This window comes from Macrotis lagotis, chromosome 5 (genome assembly GCF_037893015.1).
Source record: "Macrotis lagotis isolate mMagLag1 chromosome 5, bilby.v1.9.chrom.fasta, whole genome shotgun sequence".
Classification (NCBI taxonomy): Eukaryota; Metazoa; Chordata; class Mammalia; order Peramelemorphia; family Peramelidae; genus Macrotis; species Macrotis lagotis.
Window position 1 is genome coordinate 149,648,740 of NC_133662.1, and position 17,917 is coordinate 149,666,656.

At 38.0% G+C, this 17,917-nt stretch overlaps 1 protein-coding gene across 4 annotated transcripts in view; it reads right to left on the reverse strand.

Moving 5' to 3' along the window:
- REPS1 (RALBP1 associated Eps domain containing 1) overlaps nucleotides 1-7,949 on the reverse strand; it is an 81,494-nt gene extending 73,545 nt beyond the window's left edge. For 3 of the 4 annotated variants that reach the window (XM_074187697.1, XM_074187696.1, XM_074187695.1), the window contains exon 1: nucleotides 7,781-7,949. In XM_074187697.1, the coding sequence (XP_074043798.1) occupies nucleotides 7,781-7,933 (153 nt within the window). In that variant the 5' untranslated portion in view covers nucleotides 7,934-7,949. Of the gene's footprint in view, nucleotides 1-2,597; nucleotides 7,175-7,780 lie in introns of those variants that run through there. The other variant, XM_074187698.1, reaches the window with a different exon arrangement.
- Between the last annotated feature and the right edge of the window lie 9,968 nt (nucleotides 7,950-17,917).

Consider the following 17,917-nt stretch of genomic DNA (forward strand, 5'->3'; position numbering starts at 1 on the left):
CAGATAATTAGTTATTCCCAAGTGCAAGGTTAGGGAAAACTCTTGAATGCTTAGGGAACTCATTTAGAAGACTCAAAAGTTCCAGAACTGGACAAGCACAACAGTATGCAAATGGAAGCATCTCAAGGATCTCCTCATCTATGTGGAATTCCCCTTCAGGGACCAACACCTTAGTTCAGAATGTCCCTTTTTAAGTCTTACTAATATTAACAATCAAGTAAGTTCTGTTTCTAAAAACTTTCAAGTTATTTTATATGACTTTGACATCCTTAGGAGGAAAATTTTTAGACTAGCTCTATAAAATTAAGCTTTTTTCAGAATCAACAAAGTTCAGTGGGAGCTTATGGGTCTCAATAACTTCCAGTCAATTATTTGATTGTCAAACATTACTAAGTATTATCCACTTATGAAAGTCTGTTGGCTTCCTTCTCATAGAGGATGTCAATTCAAATAGAGATTATTCGCACAAAAAAAAAATGTATATAGATAGGAAAGTAAACACATGGGCTGTTAGCAGAATCTCTTTGGTCACCTATTCTGGAGGTGGGGATGGTGGAGGGAGAAGGAAGAGAAATAATAAGCCTTCTAGATCTTTATTATCTTCTCTTTCAGTAACCCAGAGACTATCCCTCAATGCCTTCAAAATTATGCTACCTATAGCATAGAATTTCTGTTATGTTGGCATAGTCCATCTGTTTTTCTCATTTTTTTTCAGTAAAAATATGGATATGCAAATATTTCATTTGCACTTTAAGTATTATAATATTAGAATCAAAATGTGGTGATTTCACTGTCCTTGATAGTATAAAGAATTATACAAATTTTAAATAATTTTCCCATTTTGTCTTTGTTGTCCTTTCAATTTCATCCTTAAATGCCTTTGAGATAACATTCCTTAGTTGGATTTCTTGCCATACTTCCTTTAAACTTTAATTTTCAGCTGCTTCTCAATGTTTTAAAAAATGACACGTTATAATCTTACAATATTATTCTCCATAAGTTTATCAAGATCTTGAAATTAGTGTTTTCCCAATTATCATCTCTGCCTGACAAAGAGATCAACTGTCTGTAGGCTCTTCTGTTTCCTCATTATTGGAAATTATATGAACTGGTTAAATTTCAATTGTTATAACCAGAACAGATATTCTTTCAAACTCCATCCATTTCCTATTTTTCAACATACCTGCTAAAATAAGGTAGAAATTGTTCTAATTACATTGCAATATCTTTTTTTTCACATTCTTATTCTCATTTTGTATTAATTTTTACTTTTGCTATAAAGACCACAGTTTGAATGTATGCGTTGATGACAGAAATATTAAAATAAGTTAAAATCTTGACATATACAAAAGCAAATAAAGGTCTTGGGTTTCATGGAAATTAAGAAAGGAGCCAAAAAATAAAAATGTGTTCAACACTATGCAATGACTAATAGTATCATTATAAGAGATTTCAGTTAAGATTAGGACATGGAAGAAGTAGCATGTATGGAAAAAGAGGTAAAATATAAAAGAGTTTATTAATAATAGGGTACACTGTAAGAGGATAATAGAGGTTACTAGGATGCAATAAGACTATTAAGAATTAAGTTGCAAATTGTATGTAATAAAAAAAATTCTAGGACAGTGGATAGAGCACCAGCCCTGGAGTCAGGAAGACCTGAATTCAAATATGGCCTCTGACACTTAATAATTACCCAGCTGTGTGACCTTGGGGCAAGTCACCTAACCCCATTGCCTTGCAAAAAATAAAAATAAATTTAAAAACTAGCATGAGGATTTGCTTCTGCTAGTTAGTGGTGGTAGTGAAGGAGGCAGAAGTTTAATAAGAAGAACAAAAGAACGTGTTAGGATTGGAAAGCTGAGTAGACTAGGTTTTTTTTTAATTGAAGGAGTTAACAGATCTAGGTCCATATGGAATGCTAATGACAATGCCCCAACTTGACCCCAAAATGCAGAAATCCAAAACTGAACTTGATTACTTGATTATCTTCTCTCCAGTCAACTCTTTTCCTCAACTTCCCTACTTTTCATTGCCATTATCCTCCCAGTCACTGAAGTTAGAAACTTTCAACTCACTGCTGACTCATTCTATTCCTACATTCCTTGACATAGCCATACTAAATCCTTCATAATTTCCATGTTTCCACACTAATCCATCTCACCTACCAGTTCTTCCAGACTATTCTCATTCTATTTTAATCCATCCTAAGTATCAATGCCAAATTAATCTTTCTAAAATACTAGGTTATATACAATTCCGAAAAGGTCAAAACACTGTAGGTCCTTATGATCTTTTACAACTACTCTCACAATTTACTTTTCCACACTGAAGAAGCAACAAAACTTTATGTCTATTACATCTTCAACTATCTGAATCTTGCCCTATCCAACTTAATATCCCACTCCTTCCCCAAAGAGGTATCTTCTGCTCAAATTAGTCCAACCTTCTCATTCCTGTTTTTACTTATTCCTTCTCTATTTGCTCCTTTCAGCCTATCCCCAATACAGCCCCTGCTCAACTATTATTCTGGAATGTCTTCTTTAAGACATTCTATTAGATTGACCCTTCCTTCTTTGAAGTCCGAATATACTTACTGTCTTATATTAGTTTCATTCTGGTCTCTCCAACTTGCCCAGAGGAAACTGAAACAAAGAGATGTGGCAAAGTGATATGCCAAAGACCACACATTCATTTAACAGCATAGTTAAAACTAGATCTTAGTCCAGCATCCTTTCTCCTCTGCTAAACATACACTTATAATTCCCCACAGTGCTCAATAATAATTGCCAATAAACCATAAGTTGGACATAACCATGTTACTAATTGAAAATATTTGAACAGAAGATATTTAGAGAAAGTTGGGATTAAGTAGATAGTAGTGTGCTTTCAACTTGGAATGAAGGTATTTCTCTAAATTCTACAAATCTGAAGCCAACCCTGTCTTCCAATGTACAAAGATCATTTAAACTATATATCACATTCCCTCTTGTGTTATGAATTAGTCCAATTTTTAAGTCATTGAGCTTGCTAGTTAGCATTGAGTATTATAAAAGTACAGCTTCTGGGAGTTTCCACTGTTGCCAATCGTGAATACTTTTGCTATTTTTTTTTGTACTTTATTCAAGGCAATAAAGTGGAATGACTATTTCTAACTCAGTTCAACTCAGCAAACATTAATTAAGAGCCTATTAATTCCAAGAAATTAGGGGTACAAATACAAAAAGTTCTTACCATCATTTAGCATTTTCTACCACCATATTCTTCTGGATAGTCTCTCTCTTCCCCAGATTTTTGTGCCATAGCTCTGTCCTGATTTAGTCCCCATTGCTGTGATCAACCTGTTCACATCTCCTACATGTGGGCACACCCAAGTTCTCTATCCTGGATCTCTCTACTTTCTTTACTCGATCTACCTTAGTAATCTCATCAGTTGCCTCAGGTTCAATCACCTTATTTAAAAAGAGAACTAAAAAATATACATATCTAGACTTCATCTCTTTTCTGAGCCCTAGTTTTGCATCACCCAAGGGAAACTTCCATTAGGATGTTTTAAAGGTATCTCAAATTCAACATTTTAAAAACTGAATTCATCTCTACTCCCTACCCCTTCTCCTAACTTTCTATCTCTGTTCCACCACTCATTACCAATCAATTTCTATTTGTGCAACATTTCTCTCCATACTGTCTCTCCATTCATATAGCCGCCACCACTGTAGTTCTCGTCCTTACACCTTTCTCCTGGACAACTGCAATAGCCTCCTAATTGGTCTCCTGCATGACAGCTTCTTCTCCCTCCAGTCCTTCATCCTTTACAAAGTTGGCAAACTGATATTCCTAAAGCACAAATGATACCTCTCATCAGTTCAAGAAACATTGTGTCTGTATGAGAAAAGGAGAGTTTATTAACAATAGGGTACACTGGAAGAAAACAGTAGAGGGTTACTACTGATGCAATAAGACTATTAAGTTTAAGTTGTAAATTGTACATTAAAAAATCCTAGTGAAAGGATTTGCACCATGGTAAAGAAGGCCTAAGTTTAATAAGGAGACACGTTGGGACTGTAAAGCTGTGTCAACTCTGTGATCCCACTGGGGTTTTCCTGGCAAAGATACTGTAATGGTATTGCCATTTTCTCTTTCAACACATTTAACAAATGAAGAAGCTGAAGCAAACAGGGTGAAGTGACTTGCCCACAGTCAAACAGCTACAAAGTACAAAGTATCAGGGACCAGATTTGAACTCTCCTGACTAGATCCATAAATCCATTCTATCCACCTAGTGGCCCACAAGAAGCCTTATAGTAGTTCTCAATTAAAGTTTCTAGAAGAAAATATGAGCTCTTCACTTTGGCATTTAAGGCCAAATCAGAATCTGGCTACAAACAAGCTTTCAAAATTGCTTTCATATTACTCTCCATGTACTTTATGTTCTGGCCAAACTGTAACTGTTCCCTAACTTAACATTCCATCTCCCACCTCCAAGCCTTTGCAGAGCCTGCATTTCTCCATGCTGCAAATATTTCCGCTCCTAACCTCTGACCCTTGAAATCCACAGTGCCCTTCAAATCTCAATTGAATTAGATGTTTCGTAATAGTTAAATCTTAAAATAATATGGGTAGATCTAACAAGTTTTGTCTTTTTTTTTTTAAAAAGGAGTAATTAATTCATTGTGCCTATCAATGTATCCTAAATCTGAGACTCCAGATTGTCTCAAAGTCCACCCAGAGGAGCAATCTCCCATTAGTATATCCATTTCTAATATATTCTAAAACAGAAATATTCTTAACATGAATTACTTTTTTATGACTTTGATGACTATTTCAATACAATAGGATTCCTTTAAAATTCTACATACTTTTAATATGTTTTGTTATTGTTGGTTTCCCTTGTAATTATGAACTCTATATCTAAAAATCACTCACTCAGGAAGGGGGTCTAAAGGTTCAAACTGCCAACAGAATCCATGATTTTAAAAAAGTTTTTTAAAAAGAATTTCTCCCCTAGCTTTAGCTTCCAAACAATATAAGGAATGCATTAAAACATGTTAACTTCTACAAAAAAGAACCACACCTTTAATGAACATGCTCAGACACAATCTTTATTAAGTCTAAGTCCAAAAAAATCCATATCCAGAAAAAGGTTCAATATTATACTTTCAACAAAGTAGTAAGGCAAATCTAATGAGGTTGTAAAAATTGGCTGTTATCCAAATCTAAAACACAGAACACTAAACTTTTTGCTTCAAGGTTAAATTTAACTTATACAAGATAAACAAATAGTACTCATTCAAGACAGATGCAGCTTACACAAGATCTCTAATGAGTTGTAATACCTACAGAGATGCTACAATTTTCTGTATTTCTGTGCTTTCATAATTAAAAGACTTGAAGATGGGAGAGCCTACCTAAATTCCCATATTGCAACTGAAGAAATCAAAACTTACTGAAGAAGTGATGGAACTGAAAGCCAGTGTTTCAAGTTCTTGCTACTTTATTCGATATGTGTATTACATTGGTCCAAGTCTTGATTGATGTAAATAACTGATTTAGATCAATATTTAAAAGTGAAAGATTAAAGCCTATTAAAGATATCCTGTTTAGGCAAGATCTCTCTAATAATTAGTCATGCTTCTTATTAAAAAGAGAATTTTGCTAAATATTAAAACACACTACAAGAAAGTATCTATTTTTCTAAAAGGTTAAGAGACAAAAATACCAGCTTTTAAAATCAGTATGGGGCAGCTAGGTGACATAGTGGATAGAGCACCAGCCCTGGAGTCAGGAGTACCTGAGTTCAAATCCAGCCTCAGACACTTAATAATTACCTAGCTGTTTGGCCTTGGCAAGCCACTTAACCCCATAGCCTTGCAAAAACCTACAAAAAAGTGAAAGGTTAAAGCCTATTAAAGATATCCTGTTTAGGCAAGATTGCTCTAATAATTAGTTGTGCTTCTTATTAAAGAGAGATTTTTGTTAAATACTAAAATACACTACAAGAGAATGTCTACTTTTCTAAAAGGTTAGAAGGCAAAAAGACCAGTTTTTAAAATCAGTATCTACTAGCTGTGTGGTCTTGGGCAAGTCACTTAAGCCTTGCCCCCCCCCCCCAAAAAAAACCCTGAAAAAATAAATTAAAAATAAGGGGCAGCTGATGGTACAACAGATAGAGCCCCCATCCTAGAGTCAGGACTATCTGAGTTCAAATCCAACCTCAGAAACTTAATAACTACCTAGCTGTGTGGCCTTGGGCAAGCCACTTAACCCCATTGCCTTGCAAAAACCTAAAAAAAAAACCTAAAATAAAAGAAGTGAAAGGTTAAAGCCTATTAAAGATAACCTGTTTAGACAAGATCTCTCTAATTAGTCGTACTTCTTAAAGAGAGATTTTTGTTAAATTCTAACACACACTACAAGAGAATATCTACTTTTCTAAAAGGTTAGGAGACAAAAAGACCAGCTTTTAAAAATCAGTTATCTACTAGCTGTGTGGCCTCGAGCAAGTCACTTAACCCCATTGCCTTGCCAAAAAAAAAAAAAAGAGAACCTAAAAAAATTTTTAAAAAATAATAAAATCAGGGGGTGGCTAAGTGGCCTAGTGGATAAAGCACCAAGCCTTGGAGTCAGGAATACCTGGGTTCAAATCTGGTCTCAGACACTTAATAATTACCTAGCTGTGTGGCCTTGGGCAAGCTACTTAACCCCATTTGCCTTGCAAAAACCTAAAAAAAAATAATAATAATAATAATATCAGTATCTATTTTTGATAAATAGCTTCAGGATGAACCAAATCAAGTGAACCATAATCTAGAGAGGAGAAAAATATATTCCTGAACTTGAGGAGTGTCCATTCAGGAGCAAAATTCCATAAATAACTAAATGTTTTTCCTTTCACATATGTGTGCAAACTATAAAAGGACCAAGTTTTCTTTTAACTTTTCAAGAACCATTGAATAGAAAAAAAAAAATAAAGGATAGGGTTTGGGGAAGGAGTAGAACTTGAAGTTTCTACCTGTTCTGGTGGCTCAATTCTCAATCCTCTAGAACCCCAAATTCTGACTACAAGTCATTCTGCTGTAAAGCAGAACACATGTGGTATTGTGGTGTGTATATATACACACACATACATGTATGTACACATATATGTATATATACACATATATGTATATGTGTACACACATATACATATACATGTATATTTTTATATATATATATAATATATATATATATATATATACACACACACACATATAGTGAGTTATGCTTCAACTCTAAGTAGTTGCTCTCGTAATAGGTAACCAAGCCGCGACAAAAATGAAGGCGTCTCCGATGCCTTCAAGAAGCCTAATGAGGTGGAAACGATGTAAAGACTGACAAATTGCCTTCCGTGGGGGGTGGGGGGAGGGAAGTAAAATTAGGGGGAAAATCGAAAAACTCAATAAAAAATAAAAATAAATTTAAAAAAAAGCTTAATGGGGCAAAACCCGTCCAAAGGAAAGAGAGTGGAGAACGCGTAACGTGTACCTGAAAGTGCACAAAGGTAACACCAGGCGAACACTCCTGCCTGAAACTTCCAAGTGCCGTGGGCTCTCTGGTGCCGCCTCAGCTCCTCGCCCGCTCCCTCCGGCCACAGAGAAGCCCGGCACCTCCCCAAGGCACCTGCCGGCCCCGGGCCGAGCCGCGGCCCTGGCGCCGACATGGTGGCGCTGCGCCGGCGCCCGGCCCGGGCGGCCCGGCCCGGAGCGAGCCCACCCGGCCCGGCCCGGCGCGGCGCGCTCACCTGCAAGACCACCTCGCTGGGCAGCTGCGCGGCCCGGAACAGCTCCACCACCCTCCCGTTGGACGCCACCTTCTTGGTGCTCTCGATGTCGCAGTAGGAGAAGAGCTCCGAGTAGTACTTCTGCTCCGCGTCGCTCAGCGTGAGCCCCTCCATCTTCCCCCGCCCCGCGCCCGGCTCCCGGCCGCCGCCCCGCCCCGCGCCCCCGGCTCCGCGCCGGAGCCCCCCGCGCCCGCCGCCCTCGCCGGGCTCCCGGGCGGGCGGGCACGCGCGCGCGCGCACACGCCGGGCCCGAGCGGCCGCGGGCTCCCTCGGCTCTGTGCCGGCCGCCGCGGAGCCCGAGCGGCGAGGCCCGGGCTGCGGCTCCTGCAGCCTCCCCCCCGCCCCGCGCCCCGCTCCACTTCCCGCCCGGCTTCCTCTTCCGCCCACCCGCTCGGGGTCAAGCCCCGCGGAGAGCCGCGGCGCCGCCGAGAAAGTTGTGGCGCTTTCAGGCTAAAGTTTCCGCGGGCGCCGGGCCCGGCGCGGCTGCCGCTCCGCCTCCCTCCGCCGCCATGGACTGCGCTCCGGCCCCTCCGCGGACGCGCCCGCACTACCACTGACAGCGGCCGCGGCGGCGGCGGCGGCGCCAGACCCGGATGTGAGGCCGAGGGCGAGCGAGCGAGCGGGCGGGGGAGGGGGAGGGGAGGGAGGGGAGGGGGAGGGGAGGGGGAGAAGAGACGGAGAGAGAGACAGAGAGAGGGAGAGAGAAACCCCCAGCAGAGTCTCGCCTTTCCCGAGAGAGGGAGATGCCAACAGCGCCCTCTGCTGCTGGGCGCCCGCGCGGCCCGCCCCCTAGGCGCAGCCCGGACCCAGGAAAATGGCAACAAAATGTTTTTCTTAGCAAGGGCCCCCCCCATCCCGGGATCCCCCACTCCGATTACTGGCACCCCCCTTGGCTTCCTTTAAATCCTCACTAAAATCTCACCTCCTACAGGAAGCTTTCCTTAACTCCTCTTCATTCCCTGTTAATTATTTCCTATTTAGCCTATGTATAGCTTGCTTTGTGTGTGTATTTGTGTGTGTATATATATATATATATATATATATATACACATATATATGTGTATATATACGTATATATATGTGTGTACACACATGTGTGTACATGTGTATGCATATATGTAGTGCATACATCGTGTGTGTGCACATGTGTGTGCACATATATGTGTATGTACACTGTGTATGTGTGTGCACACATACAATTAGTTTGCAGCTTGTCTTCCCCATTCATTGTAAGCTCCTGAAGAGAAGAAACTGCGTTTTGCCTTTTTTTTCCCCCCAATATCCCTAACACTATGGAAACAAAGTAAAGACTGACAGATTGCTGGGGGGGGGGGGGAGTAAGATTGGGGGAAAAATTGTAAAACTCAAATAAAATCTTTAATATATCCCTAACACTAGTACAATGCGTGATACATTGTAAATGCTTAATCAATGTTCAATTGAGTTGATGGCAGATGTGAGGACACCGGTATTATCAGTATCAGCATCAGCATCGTCTTACATTGCCCAAGTGATTACTACTTGTTATTTATTGCCTAATATAATATACAATAAAATTTATATATAAATACATATTAGTGTTAATATTATTTCATTATACTATTATATTAATGTGATATTAATATAATGTATATATAATAAATTTTAAAATAACCGTGCTTGACATTGGTGTAACTCTTTAATTTCTCAAAACATTCACAGGAACGAATACACAGATGCCATTCAACCTCCCTGCTCTTCCTGAGAAGCAGATAAATCTTTTATTCTTATCCTTTTGATTTTCTGGAGGAGAAAAGAACATCCAGGGATACCATTTCCATCATCCCAGACCTCCAACTTTGGACAAATCGGGTCATCTCTCTGGACCTCAGTTTCCTAATCTGTATGTTAAAATTGCAGGTCTGGGGTGATTGATTGACTGGGGTGGTTGAATGTCGCTCAATCCCACTCAAACTGTGTTAAGATGTCCTGATACTTTAAGAAGATGAAGTAATTCTCAATCATTCAATCTCAAGGATTGGCTTTAGACTAAATATGTCCTTTTTGGAACTGGAATGACAGTCCCCAGAAATCCTGTTTAGATTGCTTCAAGAAATTTGATAACACTCTAGGGATTATCTTTGAAGCTGTCAAACTAGTTCAGATGAGAAGATTAGAGCAAATGTGTCATTTCAGTAAAACCCTGAAAAGGAACCCTCAGGGAGAGAAAGGAAAGGAAAGGAAAGCCTCAGCTTTGGCTCCCTCCACTACAGCCCCATTTTAGCCAAGGGAGGACCTTGCAAGCTTCCCAGGATCCATAATATTTTGGACTTCTTGTCCCTATCCTAAAAGCTCCTGGAACATTCATAACAAGATATAATTTAGGGAGGGCATTTTCACTGTTCCACCTGAAGTTTGGCACAAAGAATTAACAATAATGCCTTCTTAAGAACCCCAAAATGGAAAAAAGTTCAAATAACTAGGAATTATGAGTTACTTCTTAGCCACATATACTTTCTGAGCTTGAGTCTACTTTTGCCTGGACTCTATGGACTGGTGGGAGAGTATGTCATAGAGAAGAGGGAAGGATGATTTTCTAGCTACTATTGTTAACTGAATTATGTAAATAACTCTTTCTAAAAGCCACTTGATGACTATTGACTAAATGATACCAACTAATGATCAATGCTGGGAAATATATACCCCAGATGGAGACTTGAGCTCAGAGTACTAAATAAATATCCCCTACCCCAGTCCCTTCAGGTTATGCTAGATCCTCATAGGAACCACTCTCCAGGAATCTGACTCCTTGGTCTAAATGTGAGTTGGAGTAGATAGCAGCATGGACTGCATGTAAAATGAAAGGGGTTAGGGGCAGCTAGTTGGCTTAGTGAGCCCTGGAGTCAGGAGTCAGGAGCACCTGAGTTCAAATCCGACCTCAGACACTTAATAATTACCTAGCTGTGTGGCCTTGGGCAAGCCACTTAACCCCATTAAGGTCTTGCAAAAACTAAAAAACAAACAAAACAAAACCTAAAAAAAAAAAAACAAAGACGAAAAAGCAAAAGGGGTTGGACTACATTGATGATGGCTGAGGTCTCTTCCAGGTCTAGAGCTATGATCTTAGGGTCCTAATCAGAAATAGGGTTAGATCTTCCCTAATGGTTAAATTCAGTATCAAAGCTAGGGAGCCTAGAGAAATGGAAAGAAGGTGGATTTGAAAACAAAGGACTGTGGACAAATAACAATTCTGTTCAGTCTTATTTTCTCACCTGGAAAAATAATAATAATCCTTACCAGTCTTACAAAATCATGGGGGGAAAATGTTTTGCAAATTACAGCTGTTCCTCTATGTCATAACACAGCTTTCTCAACTCAAAAATAAGAAGATTGGATGAAAGATCATTTGAATTCCTTTCCAATCTAACTCCATGACCCTATAAAGACTTTCACAAAGCAGACAAGTAACTACTAACCAGAATAACCATGATTTGACTGGAGGCTGCATCAGATCTTTCTATCTCATCTGGAGGGAAAGATTCTGTATACCTTACCAGGCAAAGAGCAAGTTGTTTTTTAGTATAAATTGATTCCCACCCAGATTTAGATTTCATAATAGCATTTTGATTCTATAATTCCATTAGATTCCATAATATACTGTAGATTAGACTGGAAGTATGAAATAATATTGTATTATATATGTCATATATATATATCATTATTATTCCTAATAATTTTTTAGTAAAAATTTCCAAAATAATTATTGACTTATAGTTTTTTTTTAATATTATTCCATACTGAATTCACATTTTTCTCTAGGGTTACACTCAACTCTCCTCTCCTAGTTCTCTGATGTCCTCATCACTGCCATCCCTTTAATGTCAGATATCATTGAAGATAAAGTCAATTCCTCCTCCCAGAACATAGTTTATGAACTCTCACAAATACCTGCACACTTCAACATCAACAGTAACTGTTTATCTGAGAAGCAATACTTTGCTGAATAGAGGAAGCAAAGGTGAAACTAATTTGGTATATGTAAATATTTATTTAATTCAAAGTATGCTATTTCTTCTGTGTCTTAATCTGAAAACAATCTTTTTCTGGAAACCTGTAGCACTGAAAGTATATGCTTGCTGTTTGATTTTACATTTCTCTTTACATAGCATTCTACCATTTGCAAAACATTCTTCCCACAATGGCCCTGTAAAACTGGTAAGGATTATTATTTATTTTTTTAGGTGAGTAAGGCTGAACAGAATTGTTATTTGTCCGCAATCAAACAACTAGTCCATTATTCCATCCAGGATACCATATCATCTCCTTTACATCTCATTTAAATAACTAGTTGGCATTTAGAGAATATTTTAAGCTTCAAAAAAAGTGCTTTACAAATATCCAATTTAATCATCACAAGAACCATGTAAGTCCTCTTATTATTCCCATTTTTACAGATAAATGTTGTCATTCATTCATTCTTTGTTTTTGAAGAGGACTGAGGCCATCATGGAGTACATAAGTTGGATTTAAGTGAGTCAGAGCTGCACAAAATGATCAATCTTACTCTCTCCTAGACTTTATCTTCAATGATATCTGTCATCAAAGGAATGGCAGTGATGAGCACATCAGAGAATTTGGAGAGGAGTGCTGAGTGTAAGCCTAGAGAAAAGTGGGATGTGAATTCAGTATGGAGTGATACAAAATATGCCATCTTCATCTTTACAGTGGCATGACAAAAGTCAAGATGACTGGTGAAGACATGAGATGCAGTGGATGACCTTGGTATCTTTGATGTCTGACCAAGCTCTATGTGTTCCACAGTGCCTCCTTGAGTTGCCTTTGAGGCTCTTGGAATAAACTGTTGTCATCTGCCCATTACACCAAAGGAAATCTTCACATGCTGGAGTGAAGGAGTCAGACCTGTAAATTATCCTCAACCTGATTAGTTCATCTGGCAATGCAGGTGTAGCCACTGCACACATTACAGCTTCTTGGAGGTGAGAGGAAATGGACTGAGAGGTTAAAGCAACTTGTCCAGAGCTACACAACTAGTACCTGTAAGGCAAGGCAGGATTTGAAGTCATGTCTTTCTGAGTCCAGTACTCTATCCATTGTGCCACCTACATTATGCAATAATGTTTTAAATAACATATGAATTGGAACATAAAGCCTTGACTACACTAAACTTTGTAGAGGGAGAAAATTCAGCCTAACCAAGCAATCTCTTCACTATCTAATCTAACTGACCAGATGGGTGTCAGCACCCAATTAATTCAGTTCAACTCCACAACTGTTTATTCCTCAATGAATTACAAAGCATTTATTAAGCATCTACTGTTTACCAAGCACTGGAGGCAAGCACTGGAGACACAGAGTATACATTCTAATAGGGGAGACATACACATGCACACATTAAATATATATATATATATATATATATATATATATAATTATATACAGAATTTTTAAAAGGTAGCTTTGGGAGGGCATTATCAGCTGGGAAATGCATATTAAAATAACTTTGTGATACCACATCACACCTATCAGATTGACTAAAATGATAGAAGGGGGAAATGACAAATGTTGGAAGGGATGTAGAAACTCAAGATACTAATAAACTGTTGTTGGAACTCTGAATTGAGCCAACCATTTTGGAGAGCAATCTGGAATTATGCCCATAGAGTTATAAAACCCAACAATATAACCCAACAATATTACTATTAGGTCTGTTTCCCAAGGTGATCAGGGAGAAAGCAAAAGAATCTATATATTCTAAAATGTTTATAGCAACTCTCTTTGTGGTAGCATAGAACTGAAAACTGAGGGGATGCCTAGCAATTGGGGAATAGGGTAAATGATATATAATTATGATGGAATACTACTATGAAGTAAGAAAGGATGAGCAAACTAATTTTAGAAAAAAATGAAGATTTGGGGGTGGCTAGGTGGTGCAGTGGTTAGAGCACTGGCCCTGAAGTCAGGAGTACCTGAGTTCAAATCTGACCTCAGACACTTAATAATTACCTAGCTGTGTGGCCTTGGGCAAGCCACTTAACCCCATTGCCTTGCAAAAAACCTAAAAAACAAAAACCATAAAAAATGAAGATTTGCAGGAAATAATGAAGAGTGAAGTGAGCAGAAAGAAAAAAACATTGTATACAGTAATATTGTTCAAAGAATAACTGTGAAGTGAAATATCTTGAAGAGAAAATCAAATTTCTTGGTACACTAAAACTTTGGAAAGAAGTATAAAAGAACTAATACATTGTTGGAGGAACTGAGAACTGATCAAACCATTCTGGAGAGCAATTTAGAATTTTGCCCAAAGAACAATAAAACTGTATGCCTTATTTTTTAGTTTTCCCAATCATTTTTTAACAAAGTTTTGAGTTTTATATTTTTCTCCCTTCCCTCTCACCTTCTCCTGACAGAAAGCAATCTAATATAGATTCTACACGTATAATTATGCTAAACATAGATGCATTTTAATCATCTTGTGAAAGGAAAAAAAAAGGCAACTTTTAAAAATTGAAGATAGTAAGCTTTGGTCTGCATTTAAATTCCATAGTTGCCTCTCTGGATATGGATAGTATTTTCCCATCACAAATCTATTGGAATTGTCTTTGATCATTATATTGCTAAAATGAAAAAGTCCATCTTAGTTGACCATCTCCCAGTGCTGTTGTTAGTGTAAAATAATGTTCTTGGGGGCGGGGGGTGCAGCTAGGTGGTATAGTGGATAGAGCACCGGCCCTGGAGTCAGGAGTACCTGAGTTCAAATCTGGCCTCAGACACATAATAATTACCTATCTGTGTGGCCTTGGGCAAGCCTCTTAACCCATTGCCTTGCAGAAACTAATAATAATGATAATAATAATAATAAATAATAATAACAATAATAAATAATGTCCTTCTGGTTCTGCTAATTTCACTCACCATCAGTTTATACAAGTCTCTCCAAGCTTTTCTGAAATCCTGTCTCTCATGATTTCTTATGGAACAAGTGTTCCATCACATCCACATTCTACAGTTTGTTCAGCTGTTCCCCAAATGATAGTCCATCCCCTCAGTTTCCTGTTCTTTGCTACCATGGAAAGAGTTGCTATGAATATTTTTTTATATGCGGATTTTTTTTACCCTTTTTTGTGATCTCTTCAGGATACAGACCTAGTGGTGGTATTACTGGATCAATGGGTATGCACAGTTTTATTGCCCTTTGGGTAAAATTCCAAATTGCTCTCCAGAAGGTTGTATCAGTTCACAACTCCACCAACAACGTGTTAATGTCCCAGTTTTCCCATATCCCCTCCAATATTGATCATTTTCCTTTTTTAGTCATATCGGCCAATCTGATAGGTGTGAGATAGATCCTGAGAGTTATTTTAATTTGAATCTAATCAATAATGATTTGTATCATTTTTATATGACTATAGATAACATTAATTTCTTCATCTGAGAAATGCCTTTTCATATCCTTTGACCATTTATTAATTCAGGAATTTTAGAAGTAAGTCCTTTGTCAGAAACACCAGTTGTAAAAAAATTGTTTCCCAATTTACTGCATTCCTTTTAATCTTTGTTGCAGTGATTTTGTTGATCAAAGTCAATTCCAAAGGACTTGTAATGGAAAATGCCATACACATCCAGAGAAGGAATATAGAGTTCAAATGCAGACCAAAGCATACTATTTTCAATTTTTAAAATTTGGTTTATGTTTATTTTTCCCCCCTCTCATTTTTAGTTGTTATTATTCTTTTACAATGTGATTAAAATAAAAATATGTTTAACATGGTTGCATATGCATAACCTATATCAGATTGCTTGCTGTCTGGGGGGAGTGGAAAGGAAGGGAAAAATGTGAAAATCAAAACCTTATAAGGGGATGAATGTTGAAATCTTATCTTTGCATGTAGTTGGAAAAATATAAATAAATGTACTAATTAAAAAATAAAAATAATTTAAAAAAATAAAAAGATACTGGAGATAAAAAAGAGTTTGATAATAATAGAATAGGGGTTCCAGAATGTAGAATAGGAGAGAGCAAAGGAAATACAGGGATGAGCTTGTGAGAAGAGATAACAAACAAGAGGGGTTTGGCAGATAGTCTGAATTGTAAAGGTTGGAGAAGGTGTAGAATGTGTTAATGATGAATCTAAGGAAAAGGAATTATTAAGTTTGGAAAAGCTGGACAGTGATGATAACAGTAGAAAGGATGATGATGACGATGATGATGTTCATCCTTTGTTAATGAAGAAGACCATGGTATCAGGGAGGTAATACCATGATAAATAAGCACAGGATTTGGATTTGAGTGAGGGGTGCTGTGCTAAGTCACCAGCCTCACTTCTCCTCCAGAGCCATTAGGGTCCAGTGACTTGATATGAGTCAGGACAACTGGAGAGGGCCCTGGATGGGAGACAATCAAGATTAAGTCACTTGCCCAAGGTCACAGAGCTAGCAAGTGTCTGAGGCTGGATTCAAACTCCCATCCTCCTGACCCCAGAGTCAGTGCTCTATCCACCACATCACCTAGTTAGCCCAGTGGAAAGGATGATCCCAAGATAAAAAAGGACCTTAATACTTGCCATTTCCTCAGTTGCTATTTTCAGCTGTAACCTCCTTAATTACATAGAGCGAGTAACAAAGAAAGGATATCAGGGAATGGGAACATCTACCTTTGCCTATTTCCATAATAATGATTTTAATTTCCAGTTCTATCATTGCTAACTACCCCCCAAAAAAATACAACTGTTGAATGCAGTCACTCAAATACAGTCTTATAAAATATTCTGATATCAATGCCTTATTTCTCCATCAGTAAAAGGGATTACTTAAAGAATTATACCAGTATAATAATAAAAGTAACAAAAAAGAATTCCATTTTGTCCCTTATTAATAAATATACATTTGATTAATTTTCCAAAAATTCAAAGGTATTTTCTGTGGTTTGGGAAAACTAAAGTTGATAGGGAAGCATGAATTGTGACTTGACCTTAACTATTATGTTGCTTTTTATAATGTCTGGTCTCTATAGGTCTAGACCCTTTTCTTATGTGTATAAAATCAGGCCTCTGATATTTCCTAACTGTGTAACCCTGGAAAAGTCACTTAACTTCTAATTGCTTCAATTCAACTTTTTAGGGCTGGCATGAGGATCAAATGAAATAATAGTTGTAAAGTGTCTGACACATACTAAGTGCTATAGAAAAGTTAACTAAATGATAGTGCTAATGCTGATGATATATTTTTGTTTCCTAGAATTTTGTAGCTACATAAATTCTCCTTCTTTACTTTGAAAAATGAAAATGAAACTGTGTTGCTTGTTGCAGATTGTATACATGCAAGCAAACATTCAATTATGTATAGCTATATTAAAAAATAAGGCCTTTTCCCTTTGTCGGATGTTTGGACAGGGAGTTTATTCCCCATTCCCCTTATGGAATCTATTAGAATTCCTATGTAGAATCGCAAGAGGTTAAAAAAAAACTATAAGCACCTTATGTCACTTGAGAGAATAATCCAAGATTATTCTTCTGGCACATAACAGAACATAGGCATGTATCCTTTCTCCCCTGAACACATCTGAGAAGGTCTCTCTATCTTATCCAATAATCACTTAACACATAGTTAAAGTATTCTTTTGGGCCTAGGCAACTCCATAGCATCTGGTACCATAGAAATAACCCTTTACGTTCCCTTTGTGAGCTAATTTTGAATAAATAAGAAACCATCTCAGTCCATACTCTCATGTCCCTCATTTAATTACTGTACCCAAAAATCTGGAAGCCAAACTACCACATGATCATTGCTCTCCACTAATGACTATTTTGGAACTCCCTAAAAGGAAGGAGCATTTCTAACACACAGAGAAGACCTTTTCCTATACAAAAAAGGAAAACTGCCACACCACCCTAATTGTCACACTATACCACCACTCAAGATGCACTGGAGGCCTCCAACATCTTACTAGCACCTTCAACATGTGTAATGATCATCTTTTATTAAATCTCTTTTGAACACATAGATCTTTGGAATGGGGAATGCTAAACCTTTTCCCTACGAAAAACTTTTGAGAGACTGCTTCACCCCTTCTTCTGTGGCACTTTCACCCTTATTGCC